The sequence below is a fragment of the Myiozetetes cayanensis genome, unplaced genomic scaffold, assembly GCF_022539395.1.
Source record: "Myiozetetes cayanensis isolate MyiCay16 unplaced genomic scaffold, myiCay2020 scf1, whole genome shotgun sequence".
Lineage (NCBI taxonomy): Eukaryota > Metazoa > Chordata > Aves > Passeriformes > Tyrannidae > Myiozetetes > Myiozetetes cayanensis.
Genome location: NW_026086604.1, coordinates 85,533,669 through 85,548,198, shown reverse-complemented (window position 1 = coordinate 85,548,198; position 14,530 = coordinate 85,533,669). Strand labels below are relative to the sequence as shown.

The window sequence follows — 14,530 nt, the reverse complement described above, 5'->3', positions numbered from 1 at the left end:
GTACCTTTCTACAATTAGAAACATGAAGGCACTGCCTTCAAGATCATGAATTTCACAACTGGAATCCGCTTCCTGCCCAAAAGCAGGGCAAGTTAGCTAAGGAAGAGGTGGAAAAACTGCTCACAAGAGAAAAGCCACTCAGAAGTAATGGGGAATGGAGTCTGCATGCAGCCACAGTTGCAGCTAGTGGGCTGGAGTTGACACAAGTTACAAAAAATGCTGCTGTCCCATTAGCTGAGAGAGGACTTCCACATCCAGGGGCAGCACCAGGGGCAGCCCTGGCATTCTGAGTTATAACCAGGTCAAAACATGAGCTGACAGAAATGGGACCTCCCTCACAAAAGTGCTGAATGAAAGAAAAATTTTAAAATTTTAAAAAAGAGAAGGTGAAGGCATTCTTTGAAATGTGATGTTTGATTACACTGTGGCCTGGTCCTAAGTACTACTACTCTAAACAACTTTCTGGCCTCGTAGTGTTCCAACTACACCCAGTCTTCAGTCTGCCTACCACAGGCAGTGCTAATGGTGGGGCAGGGGTGGAGGATTTCAAACAATGGCCCATTTCAAACAGTGGCTGAACACAACAAAAAAAAAATTTAGTTAAAATCTCTGCTTAACATCAGATTTTTTTCCTTATCATTAGAGGTACACAGATATAAAGCCTTGCCCGTACCGTGACTCCTGTGAGTGACAGAGAATGACTGTATACTTGAATCTCATAAAGTATCAAGCTTCCTCTGGATCTTATCAAGTGTCACAACTATCAATATTTATTTGCCCTACCCTGTGACTGGTTTTAGTGAGAAGGCACAAGGGACATTTTAAAGCATAATGGCAGACTCGAGTGGAATTACCGTGACACTGTTTAGATAACATTTCATAACAAAATGTCCAGTTTACCCAGAGAGAAACATCACACACCTGCCATCCCAAGTCTTGGAAGCTAACGTAAAGCTCATGCTTTCTGCAAGCTGTTTTTAAGTCACTGCTGTTGTAATCTGTTAAAATAAAAAGAACAAAACAAGAATTTAGAAAGTTAAACAGGCAGAGCATTACTGCAGGGCACAGCTGGCCAAGAGTGTGCATGCTGTGGGCTCAGCAGCGAGAAATGATGAGCTCCCTCAGCAGCCAAAAGGATAAGGGTGTTGAGGGACATCCAAAGCAGGGCTGAAGCTTTTAAGATGCCTTTGGGAATGGAGGAACCCAAGTAACAGTGACTCAGTTATAATTACTTCAGCTGCCTTCAAAGTGCTTGTAAAACACCTCCAGTAAAACGACTTCTTAAAAATAAATCTACTCCTTCAGCCCGGCATAGGCTACATCCCCACTGGGTGCTCAGACTCACCCCACTTCCTCGGCTGCGGTTTCCAGTGTGTGCCGCCCCGGGTCGTGAGCTCAAACCGCACGCACTTACTGAGAGAATTACAGCCCCAGGAAGGTTAATCCTCACCTTGTGTCCCTGTGGCAGTTAGCAGGAGTCCTTAAACAGCTAACAGTGTCCCATAGGCAGGGAAGCCATGTGCCCATCCCCAGCCTTCCCCAGACATCACCCCATGCACCACGTCCGCCCTTGGACCTTTACCGACCATGCTCTGAAAAACCTGTTTCTCCCTTCGATAAGTTGCTTATTTGCAGGTGACACAGAACTTGACATGCTCTCACCATTCACTTGCCCCTTAGTGCCAATACTTCACCAAAGAGAGGGAACGCAGGGTGCAAAGCCCTGACCAGAGACCTTCTCCCTTGCCGTGACGCAATGTATGAGGATGTTTCAACTATGCAGGAGCTGCTCGTGATGACCCCACAAAGTACAGCTTTTGACAGCGAGTGGAATTTCCCATTTATATTTGGAAAGAGAGGCGGCTCCACATGTGAACACCTGGAACCACAGAGGAGCTGAGCCGTGACAGAGGGGCCTTTCACCTCCGGGTGGCTGCACGAATCCAGCCCTGACGGGTGGTTGCTGATTTTGTCACACCTCAGGTGGCTGCTGGACCTCAGCAGATCAGCCACAGAAACCACCTTTGCAGCGGAGCGGCTTTGCCACCAGCTACAGCTGCTGAACCCGCGCTGTGCACTCGATGGGAAGCGTGAGGGGAAGAGACGGCAGCAAATTCAGCCGAGCAGCGTGGGAGCCCATGTTTTCCCGGTCCATGTTCTCCTCCCATGCCTTTCCACAGGGGCCTCCTCCTCTCTCACCTCATTTGCAAGTAAAGACGCTTCTGTCAGCAGGCAGATGCCACACGATGATGTGCCTGCCTCCCACTGCCCTGGACCTTTTGGCTTACCAGCCCCCTGGTGCCCCTAACATGGCTTGAAAGGGCACCCTCCCAGCGCAGCTTCCCCCAGATGCGGCAGCTGGGATAGAAAAATATTTTTAGTGACTTTTTCCTTGGCTCTGAATAAGCCTTTCTTTTTCTTCCCTCCAGCACCTCCCCCCCCCCCAAAGTTTGGGAACTACAAATGCAAATATTTATTCAAAAGAAAAACTATAATACTAAAAGCACATCCAACTGACATTAAGGGCAGCACAGCAGTACAGCTGGGTACAGTTAACACTGAGGGCTGAAAAAAACCCTACACCTCAAACCCAGCCTCCTAACCACCAAAGATTAGAGAGTTGTTTTTAGAAGCAGCTTGGGTTTTAAACTCTAAGGATTGCATTTCAGACTTTCAATAGCTTTGCTTCAATCATGGATTTAATCAGGTGAGCAGAGCTGGTTAACAGCCTGCTGCAGTATAAACATTCACTTTTTCAGGAGCATGTGGTAGCAAGGACGGAGGAGAGTCTCTCTATTCAAGCTTTCCATTTTCAAACCAGACATACCCAGAAGAGACCAGGGTGTGGTGGGTTTTTTTCAGATGAAGCTTTTCAGTCCCTGGCTCAGCCTAGGAGCAAATTTCTAGCATGAGATGTTTTGAAATGATCTGGTCATAATGAGGGGGAAAAAAAGTGAGCAGAAGATACTTTTAGTGATCAAAGGCTTTCCTTTAAGTACCTGAAAACACAACTTAATTGTTCTTCAATGGGAAATATGTAGTTTGCTTAGAAGAAAACCATCTGTATTTGGGAGTTACAGTGGAGTTCATCTATTCACAACTGAGTGGGCAGAATGATGCTACATTCCAAATCCAGCTACAACATACCCAAATCTGCTACAGGAAAGGGGAGAAGGCAAGGGAGGCAGAGAAAACAGGAGTAGGAAGGAAGGCTGCAAGCAATCACAAGTTTAAGAAAACAGAAGGGTGGAAAAAAAAAGCTGCTTAACAAGCTACATGAAGCAGAACATGTTCTGAACGTGTCCTCTCTCACACTGCCCCCAAAACCTTGCCTCAGCTCACTGGTTGGAGTCACCTGATTCACACTCTGCATGGAGCCCTGGCTGCTCTCCATCCAAGGCAGATGTAGACAGTTCTATCTTCTCACTTGCCCAGACTGAGCCTTTGCTTCCTGGAACATCAACATACTAAACATCCCCTCTCCCTGGATTTGCACTCTTCCCTGTTTAACCCTCACCCCAAGATTCCCTGCCCTGTTTTCTTGTTATGTGTTTGCCTACTATGTCTACTTCATAGAAGCTACTTTAGCCCAACTTCAGCGGTTTTACAAACCTTTAAGCAACCTTAGCAGTGACTTTCTGAATTGGAGAAAAAAAAGGCAGCAAAACAGATGCAGACAGTCATAACCCACTCCCTACTGTTAGGGGCTCGGCATATGCCCTAGAGCCACATATATTAAATGTACATCCAGTTATGGCCCTGAAAAAAAGAGGAATACACACAGTCAAGGGGTTTTGGCAGTAAGCTAAAGCTCACTGAGCTACTGAAGTTGGCTTCCACAACACAACTTCTCCAAAGCCTGGAAAGCAGCATCAGCTACCCCAGACCAGCATGCTCAGCTGTTTTAGCCCAAATTGCCATTTGAGGTGGTGCAGCAGTGCAAGATCCAACTGGCAAGAGGCAACAGGGTTCATGGTCCTTCCTACCAGCCCTGCAGCAAGGAGCGAGGAGGGCCAAGAGCAGGCAGCTTGCAGCAGGGGGGATGCTACAAACAACTTCCATGGGGCCAGCTTACACCGCCACAGCACAATTTGTGAGCATTGTTTGCCAGAGACCCTTAAAATCCCTGAGAGTTTAGAGAGCTGCTTTGGGAATTCCTATAGGCTCATTGTGATTTTAGCGAAATCATCTCTATTTTTTCCTCTGAACATACCAATTCAGAAACACTAGCTTGGCATTTACAAGGCACTGCATTTAATCATACTGCTAACTATTTTGCCTAAAACAGAGATTTAAAAAAACCCAAACCCCTAGTTCTGCACTTAAAAATAACTCACAGAGCAACACAGTTAAAACAGCACAGTTAAGATGGCTTGTCTCTGCAGCTTGTTTGCACTGAATGTTGTCTGCCTTCACCAGGCCCCAAGTTGGACTTTCTGCGAGCACAGATGTTTCTCTTAAGGCTGGACACTGGCATGTGTGTTCCTGAAAAGGGCAAGAGAATAGCCTGACCCTAATAGTCTTCCTCCTACAGATACTTATGCACTAACCCTAGATTTCCTATAACCTCTCCCACGTTAAGTGCTGGCAAAGAACATATAAATATTTACTGAGGTCGATCCGAATGAGAACACTCTTGCTGCTCCCCAGGTGCCAGTTTACCAAATTCCACACAGTAATTAATTGCTTCTGTGATTCAAAATAGCTTTGACAGAGGTCTCCAAGGCCAGCCCCTTCTTGTTGGTGTTTGACTTTGGTGATTTTCCCGGATAAAGCTGGTGTAAACTGATCACACACTTAATAACAGCCCACTTCACATGAAAGTGATCTGCTTGGGTGGGAAGAAGGGGAGATGTTGGGCTGACATGAACTCGCATGTGAAGGCACATACAGAAATGCTGGCCACGCTGCTCCGGTCTGCATCCAAGCACTATGCTGAAGGGAAGATGGGCTGCAAGATAATGAAGTTTGTTAACAAGACCCTTGCCATCACAAAAGCATTTGGTTTTATTTGCCTTCAGTGTTTGTGCATACTGCCCTTTGCGATATTTGGTTCCCGTACGCATGGGAAAATCTGTCTGGTGCTGTGCGTGTCTGCTGGATGGAAAGGCCACTTGGAGGGCCTCTTCATTTATCATGGAGCACCTCACACAAATCCCAGGGGCCCTAGGATGGTTAAAGAGAAGGACCTGAAAAAGAGTTTTGCTTGAGTTTCACTCAGAGCAGCAAGCACAGCCCAAAGTCAGGCGTTTAAATGGTCTCCATCAGGAAGGGCTGACGGGAAGGGATATGCCTGAAGGCTGACTTGCAGAAGAGAAGGATTATCGCCATCAGACAAGGAGACAGGCCTGTGCAGAAACCGTAAATCATGGAGTTGGCTGTATGGTAGAGAGTCACCATCTGTTACGCTGAAGACAGTCCCCATCTCTTCAGTTAACCAGAGGGTCAGCGTGGAGTCTGAGAGCACAAGCTCAACCCATTTCAAGATTTGGCTGAGTGAGGGGCTCCAGACCTTGCAGACAACAGCAGAGAAACACCTGCATGCTCCTCCCACCCACCTCGTTCCTCCACGTCCTGGGCCAGAGTTGGCATGTGATCCTCTGCCCCAGCAGGTGAAAATACTCCCTTTTCTTCCTGCTCGTCCTCCTTCGTCAAAGAACTGAGCTTGGCTCCAAGAATGTATTGATGCAGGACTCTGTGTCAAAGCAGTTTATAACCATGGGGGTTATTCAGTTCTGCTTTATACAAGCCAATCATAATTACGTGTTTGTAATACAGGGAAATAAGATACAGATCACTGAGAATCTCATGCCACAGCCATAGCCTTAGTATCTGAGCTCTTGGTACTGACTGCAGGACAACAACTGCATGTCAAAGGGAGCATAGTGGGGTTCCTTTCCCACACACAGCAGCATGCTTTCACCTAACCCCCAGTTCACCAGATCCAGTACCAGCCCAGCAGCACACTTCATGCACTCCAAACTGCAGGACTTGAAATGCTTGTCATGTTTAGATAGTAAATGGGGCTTCTTAAAACATATTGCCCCAAAACAACTCAGAGTATCTTTAGGAAACTGGGTTCTTTTTTGGACTGAAAAAAGAAATCCCCGTGCATCCACTAACACAGAGAAAGGAAGTTTCAATCTACCGAGGAAACCATCAACACCAAACCACTGCCTTGCTCTCAAGGAGAGAAACTGCTCTCAAGCCCTTGTAGGCAGCTAGCAGTCCTTCCTTCCTTCCTTGAGGAAGAGCATAGACCAAAAATTTGACAAGAAATAAGATACAGCAAGAGAGAAAGATGCATAGGCAGGGAGATGCAACCCAGTTCTTCACCTGCTTTGAGTCCAGATGCATCAGGGCACCCTCAGAAGAACTAAGCAAACTTCGGGGTAACCCCAGGGCCACGGATGTAGAAACCTTCACAATTTAAAAAAACCCTGTGATCTCTTTAATGCTCAAAACCCTTATTGGTCATTGGTGCCTCTTGGGCTGTTAAATTAACCACTTCCTAAAGAGAACAGAGCCTGAGAGTATCTCACTTAGAATGGAAAACAAGCTGATGTAGTTTCTCTTTTCTAAACACAGAAACCAACCAAACATACATCTTAACTTTAAACGCCTCTCCTTTCCCCCACCTTAACAGTCTCAACTATTGACTACAGAAATGCCAAATTCCAGGTTTTAAATTAAAGCTGGCTTTAAGCTAGAAGAGCCCAAAAAAGCCCTTGAGACCACAGAATGCCAGCTATTTTTTCTCTTTTTTGTCATTTTAGAATTTTATGACCTGGTGTGTGGTGTAGTCAAGAAAGCAGCAATATAAAAATGTCCCCTTTTGCCCAACGTATCTGCTCCCTCTGGAGCTTTGAGTCACTTTGCCTGATTTAATAATCTGAAAATTTTGTTTTAGCAAACTCATCACATGGGAAAGCAACTCAGCGAGCAGCCGTGATGCCTAGCTTTAAATCTGCAGCTTGGACACCAGAAGGAAACCAGGACTAAAGCAGGTTTCAGAAATTTGGACCCCCAGAAGGTGCTGGCAGAGGGCTCTCATGCTAGATTAGATGTTAACTCCTCCAGCAATGCCATGCTGGCACTGGCCAGCCTCCCCTGGGGAGGCCAGGCTTCAGGACTGACTCTTTTCTCCTGCCCTTAAAATCCATGAAGGATTTCACACTCACACTGGCCCTTGCACAGCATGGCATGGGAACCCACAGCCATGCTGCAGTGTGCACCACGAGGACACGCAAAGGCCACTAGTGGCCAACTGCTGCTGGCATGCCCTAGCCCAGAGGGTAAGTCCATCAGTATGATGGGCTGGAGCAATTTGGCTGAATCAACACATGGCCATGCACAAACCCTGGCCACCAACCCTGGAAGGGCTCCCATTCTGGCTCTGCTCCCTGAAGGCTCCCAGCACCATGGCCAGCATGGAGCAGCCTCAGGTGCAGCGTGGCTCACCCACAGCCCAAGCATTCAGGAGCAGGCGAAAGCCTACAGATTCACACCAGCTAAGTTATGGCAACGCTGGCTTATCTCCCTGTGCTGCGTCAGGATATAAACTAAGAAATACAGCTGCCTCTCTTCCTTGGGGCATAGTCATTTCTAGAGACGGGAAGGGCAGGGATCCTATTGGAAATGAAGGGGGCAGCATAAGCAAATTAATCAAGTAACTTGGAACAAGCTAAAACGTTTGAGAAGGAAGAAGGTACTCAATGAAGAAGGACTTGTAGCACTGTGATGGAAGGCAGAGTGGCTGAAAAACAGACAAGAATTAGAAGACAGGAGACTCTCTCAATTTTTATAAAAATTTCAGAGGTACTGTATTGCCCCACCAGCCCACAACAGCACTCATAAGGCTGCTGTAAAACACCTGCAACATGCAACCTTTCCACAGCAAACAGGAAAACTTCTTTGCCTGCCTGGAAATGTGCTTTACCATGTAAACACTGATTGTCGTGGTTTTGCCACAAGGTTAAAAAAAAAAGATCTCTCTGCTGTTCCACCACACTTTTTCCAAAGAAATCTGAAGGAGGACTCTGCTGGGAATGCATTTGTGCCATACCATAAATCTCAGTGTACACAGAGATTGAATCTTTCAAATATTGCACTTCAGAGGGCATAATCCTAGACAAATACTGCTTAGCAAGCAACCTACAAGCACAAGAGTTGTGGCTAAAATACCTCACTCCCTTGAAGTAAATGGATGGAACTTCACATGGGGGTCTGGACTCCACCCTGGATTCAAGAGGACTCCTGTAAGTCTATTACGTGAGATCTCCTCTACCACCCCCTTGCAGATGTAACCTATATACCCCAGGGAAGAGCATCCCACCTTACGAACCCCTTCTTGCTTCTTTCAGCTCCAAAGCAACCGGAAACACTACAAGTCATCCCAGCTCGTGCTGCATGATTACCTGTGTTACATGGTTACCTGTGACACTTGACACCCTGGAAACGTCCTGAGTTTGGGTGGAGCGGTTCCGACTCTGCTGCCTGCGCCTGCTCGTCGCTGACCTAGTGGTCCGGAGGTGAACTTCGCTCACTTTGAAGAAGGCCACCATGAAAGGCTGTTTGTCGTAAGGGCCATCTCGCCCTACAAGGCCTGCTTCTCTAGGATTTACGCTGAAACCTTCAAACCAAACGGTAAAGTGAATGTCAGAAAAAAGAGTGCAGGTGGATTGTTCCTTTCAGCATCGCAACATCCCCACAAGCAGTGTCTCCTTTCTTCGTGCTCTTCTTTAAACACTAAACATTCCTTTCCTGCCACCACAGCCTATGGGCATTGTTATGACAGCACTCCATCCTGGACAAGAGACTTCAGTGAAGCACCTGGCTCTTTGGCACCTCTTTGGCATCTCTATTCCAGTTTAGGCTTTTTTTTACTCTACACAAACAGTTATATAAATAAACTCTCAATTTTTTCTACTCTATTATAAAGAGTTATATAGATAGATATATAAAACACGAAGACCAGAGGTGTCATGAATTACTTCTGCTGCCTGTGAAACACAAGAAGCAGACATGAGATTAGGAGACCTCTAGGGAAAGCAGAGGGCAAAGGGATGGTGTGCTTTTGTCAGGAGCACAGAGATGGGCTCTCAGCCCAGCCAGGGAGGTAGAGGCTGGCACTAATATTTCCTCAGGGAGAACAGAGGACAACCCCTCTACTCTCACTTGACATCACAGGTGTAGCAAATTCCAGCATGAAGTGACAAAAAGAAAACAAGGTTGGACACTACCCCAATCCACCTCCACCAGCTCATCCTGGTACTGTCTAGAGATACCTGACCTCACTTATGTGGAAAAATATGTCCATCATGGGGCAGCCAATAACTGACAGTCCACCAGCTGTGCCCTCAGACACCCTGCTCGTGGTGTTGGCTACAACTGCTTAGGGTGCTCACCCTCCCACATCCCAACTAGGTTCCGTTAGCACCGCTTCTGGACAACATCCAAGGGACTCCAGAGGTGAGTAGTGTTACCTGGCCTGTAACCTACCATCCTGGGTCACCACGCTCAGCTGCAGTCCCATGTTGTGCTGAGGGCTCATCACCCACATGTTACTGGTGGCAGTGACATCAAACTCCAGCCAGCCCTCCTCCGATGCCCACACTGCCCGCGTGTCCAGCAGAAACAGGTCAGAGGCTCTGCAGAGAAGAAGTGTAATGAGAAGACCGTGGTGACAGCGATTTTATCCCCTGGCTTTTGTCATTACAGAAAAAAAACAAACTGTAGTAGTTATAAGTTGTGTTAATGGCTAGAAAAAAAAAAAAAAACACTGCCCCAAATCTGCTTATGTGTATCCAGAGTTCTGCCATGAGATGCACGTGCTTTCACATATGAAATTCAGGATTACATTTGCTAAGAGGAAAGCAACCCTCCTCCTCAGGTCTGTCCACTTCTCCACCAGCAAGGGATTAGTAAGGCTTTCTTCTTCTTGAAGAGTGTAATGATAACCCTGGCAAGATAGTGGTCAAACTACTAGCATGTCCAGGCATTCAGTGGCTTTTGTCTTAGGGGTTTCATGGTATCAGCCCACCACATATAGGTCTAGCACAACTTACCAAAATAAAAAATAAAAATAAACTAATGGCCAAGTATCACAAAGTGAAGGAAAAAGAACCTCTAAAGGCCTCTAAAGACATTTCTCTAAGGCTTATCAACAAGGATTAGAGTGCCTTGTTCCAAGGTTGCTGGCTCATGGACTTCGGCTTCAAATTTTAGGTCTATACCTTTTTGTAGCATCAAATACTCACCCAAACTCAGTTCAGTGAACTTAGCTGCAGAGGCACACAGAGAAATCCCATGTACATTTTCTTGCTGTACTATAGGCATAAGTTTCCTGTGCAAGAAAGCTGCAACTCCTATCCTCAACCTGTGGCTATCATCACAAAACAGATACCAGGTGTCAATCCCATCTTCACCTGTCTTTCCTCCCTGCACTTTTTTTTTTTCTAACAGGAACAATAGAAATGAGAAAAAGAGTACCTATCCCTCCTACCCATCAAAGGTTAACTTCAGAAAAAAACCATTTTGATTGAGTTACATTTTAATTTTGGCCAACTGCTATGTCATGCTGCCCAGCAGCTTGGCTTGCATGAGATCACACATGGAAAAATAAGCACTTAAGTATATTAGGGCTCCTAGTGCAGCTATTTTTACAGCACGGAGGTTTTCCTCCACCTCACTGGTAGCTGCACACTCTGTGGTTGACTCAACAGCCTTTCCCATAGGAGTCTTTGCCACCACTACTCCAATGGAACAAGCGTTCAGGTTCAACTCTGACCTTCACCTCCAGCAGCAGCAAGCAGCTAAGGTTGGCCAGCTGCTACATGTTTTGGAAACCTTAAGGTTGAGAGATTTGGGCTTTCCCAGGCAGGGTTTGTTTAAAGGCAACTTGCAAGCAGCAGCTGCAACCACTCTCCCTCTCCAGTTTGATGAGAGGAATGAACTGCTAGATCATTCCCACCTCCGAACACAGCTTACACATCGGGCCTCGCCAATGCTTGAAACAGACTATATCTGAAAAGGGGTTTTCTTAGCACCTGTTCTGACCTTCCCCCTCACACCAATTGCTTTCTGATCTCTGTAACAGGGTAACTCTGTGACAGAGCTACTCTAACTCCTCTGTACAGGGAGCTCTGTAAGAGCAAACCCTCCTGAACACTCTAACACATGGGAGTAGTCAGATCTACAAAAACACAAAGAGAAGGATGAGAGCTCATATTCCCATTGCCTTGCACTTTGGGAAGGCATTTGGACAGCAGGGAGCTGTAAAGCCAAAATGGGCCACATGGCATCATGTAGCCCATTCCCCTGAACTCCAGGCAGGGTCAACTGCATCCCTATCATTCCTAAGAGGCATTTGCCTCACCTCATCTTATAGGTCACCAGCCTCAGGAGCTCCATCATCTTCCCAGGAAATTGAATGGGTTTCACTTGAAACATTTCATGGGGTTTTTTTCTTGTTTTTTTTATCTTTTCCCTATATTATCTAACTTAAATGTCACAATATCCCCTTCTTACTAAAACAATATTTTCAGTCTCTCCTTATAAGCCATGTTTTAAAGACTTTGACCATTCTCATTGCTCTTTATCGACTCAGCTCAGCTCAAGATCTCACTGATGCTGAGTACAGTGGAAGGATAATATTCATGTGTCTCACAGACTGTGCCTCTACTCATACATCTCAGAATATGATTTTGGCTTCTTCACAAAACTCACGCTGTTAACTCATGTTCACCTTGTGATCTACTATAATCCTTAGACTCATGCTGCTGAACCGCAAAGGACCCAGTCACTTCCTAGGGTATATTTATATCACTGATTTTTCCTGTCCAAATGAAATTGTCCTTTCTCCCAAATCACATTCCCTTCCCAAACCCCAACCCCCACCCCAGACTGAACCTCCACCATTATTAGATTACTTAAAACACAGACTTGCCTTTCTGTGGGTGTCCCCCATTTTAGTGTCCTCCACAAATATAATCAGCAAACTGCCCAGCCAAAGTGCAATCATACCAAGCAAGAATGATCTGCTTTATCCCAGTTTGTCACACTCACTTTGGAGAGATTTCAATTCCTTTGTAATATGAAGAAAAATGGACAACTGGGCTTTCCAGTCCAGTTAACTCTTTGCAAAAAGTCTCATACAGGACTGGTTTTCAATCAGCTCTGATATTCATAGAATCATAGAATCAACCAGTCAAAAAGACCTCTGAGATCATCAAGTCCAACCCTTGATCCCCTACCACCATGGTTACTAGACCACGGCACTAAGTGCCACACCCAGTCTCATCTTAAAAACCTCCAGGGATGGTGAATCCACCACCTCCCTGGGCAGCCCATTCCATTCCAATGTCTGATTACTCTCTCTGTAAAAAATTTCAACTGACTTTTTCATTGTTCGACTGGATGAAGCCAATGCTGAAGGTTCACCCCTCAAGTACTTAAGGTCATAGTAGATGTGTAGGTAACACACCTGAATACTTTCTGCTTAAGCCTGTTTTCAATTAATATTTGTCACCCAAACCTCACCAGGCTGCACAGAATTGCATACAGTTTCTTACTAGTTTTCATTTTGGCATGAAGATTTTAAAAGAATATTCAGTCATCTATTTCCAAAGAAAAAAATTAGGGAGGAAAGAAAGAATTTACTCACACAAAAAAGAATTCCAGCTATTTATCTGAGTCTCTAAGTAATCCCTTTATTTTTTCCAGAATAGAAATCTTGTATGTCCGTCTCCCTTTAAGAAAGTCACCTCAAATTTGGCCAAGCAGTAAGTATCTGAAAAGTCCAAAGCCCAAAAGGTTCAACAGAGACTCAGAGCTTAGCAACAAAGTTCTCTGGACTTCTTGTATTCAAGGAACATACTTTCCCCTTCTTTCCCCCTTGGTAAACCAAATACCATGAATCACCTGAGGGGAATCTGCTCTTTCCTACAAGCCACGTGTCTGAGAAGAGATATCCCTGCTACTTCTGCAAAAAAAGCTCTATGGTGTCTGATCTTGGAACAGAGACTGGGAGATCTCCCAGGCTAGCCTTTGGTCAAAGGGAAAAGGAGGTCAAAAGGAAAGAATATCTCATCTCTCTCTCTCTAGTCAAGAGGAAAGAATATCTCATTAGATAGGGAAAGGTGGAGGATTTTTTGTAGTTCTCAGGGGCACACAGATGTGCAAGGTATAGATGGAGAGACACTGAGTAAAAGGAAACATTCTGCAGAGAAAAGCCAGTAGAAAGATGGCCACCACACCTCTGTGAATTAGGTCCATTTTTCCCTACTCAGCATCTCTCTGCTTCTAGAAGTAGTTGGGAAACTACTCGACATCTTCCTGCACTGGTGGCTCCTAGAGGGCTACTGCTGCCATTTGTGGAAACACAGCTGCCAACAAACATGCAGACAGATGTCAGTGATGAGAATCTCCCACTTCCACTCTTGCCCCAATGCTCAGAGGGAAACACACCTACACAACTGCAAATTTTTTCTTCCCCCAGTTCTGCTTTCTGAAGACTATAGAAAATCCATTTATTCCATTCCTTTCCTAATAGGACTGCAAACGAAAGACAGGAAACATGAGGGCTAAAGCTGCTGCACAGCCTTATTAGTCCTTACTAGTCCTCAGGCTGGATCATTGGCTGATTTTGGCAGGGACTGTTTTTGCCAAGGGCGTTTGCTTAGCAGGTCCACACCCTATGGCCCAACCTGTTACAAAAGTTGAAGTGCACACAGCAGATGAGCAGGGGTTTCCTGCAAGCCAAACAGTAGTGGTGGAGAAAGAAAAAAATAAACATCTGAAAGAGGCAACTAACCTCCTGGAGGAAGTTGATCCTCACCAGTATATGCATGATAAGAATGAGGCCTTACAGCCATGTCCAAAAGAGAAATAGGTTAGGAAGCAGTCAGACATCGTGCTGATCAGCGCTAAACACAAGTAAATGCAAGCCCACAGTCAAAGAAAAATCTAAGAGTGGACAAGAAGGTGAGAAACGGATCATATACTATGCAAGTCACATAAAACAAAGTATTGAATTTCTAGTCATTAAGTGATGACATTGATCCCATGCAGCGAGGCAGGCAGCGACTTTCCAAGAGGAAGCATGCAACTGAGTACATGGTCACCTTAATGGAAGGATATTTGAAAACTTCAGCATTTGAGAAAAACAGAGGCAATATGGAACCTGAGAGAAACAAGAAGGGAATGTGAGGAACAGGAAAAACTAGAAAAAGAAAGGCTGGAAGAAATGTTTGAGCCAGCATCACTGAAGAGACAGGAAGGAGCATAGGCTGAAGAAAGCAGACTCAGTTTAAAGGTTTCATGTCCAAGCAACCTCAGATGTCAGGGACATCAAAAGACCTCTAGCACTTCCACAGGTCTTTAAAATTCAGTGTACAGAAGATAAATTCCATCACCAAAAGAGGTATTTTCTTAACACTCTCTGCCTAAACCCACCCTCTGGGTTCTTACACAGTTACTGCCATCAGTCTCATCTTTATTTTCAGAGTGCTTAACCATCTGGGTAAGTTCA

The 14,530-nt window shown here is 45.5% G+C and overlaps 1 protein-coding gene across 1 annotated transcript in view; it reads right to left on the bottom strand.

The window, feature by feature from the left end:
• Positions 1-14,530, bottom strand: part of BMP6 (bone morphogenetic protein 6) — an 86,834-nt gene that overhangs the window by 2,410 nt on the left and 69,894 nt on the right. Inside the window, exons 3-5 of the mRNA XM_050312492.1 lie at positions 9,502-9,650; positions 8,435-8,632; positions 922-998 (exon numbers count right to left, since the gene is read on the bottom strand). Of these exons, the coding sequence (XP_050168449.1) occupies positions 922-998; positions 8,435-8,632; positions 9,502-9,650 (424 nt within the window). The remainder of the gene's footprint in view (positions 1-921; positions 999-8,434; positions 8,633-9,501; positions 9,651-14,530) is intronic.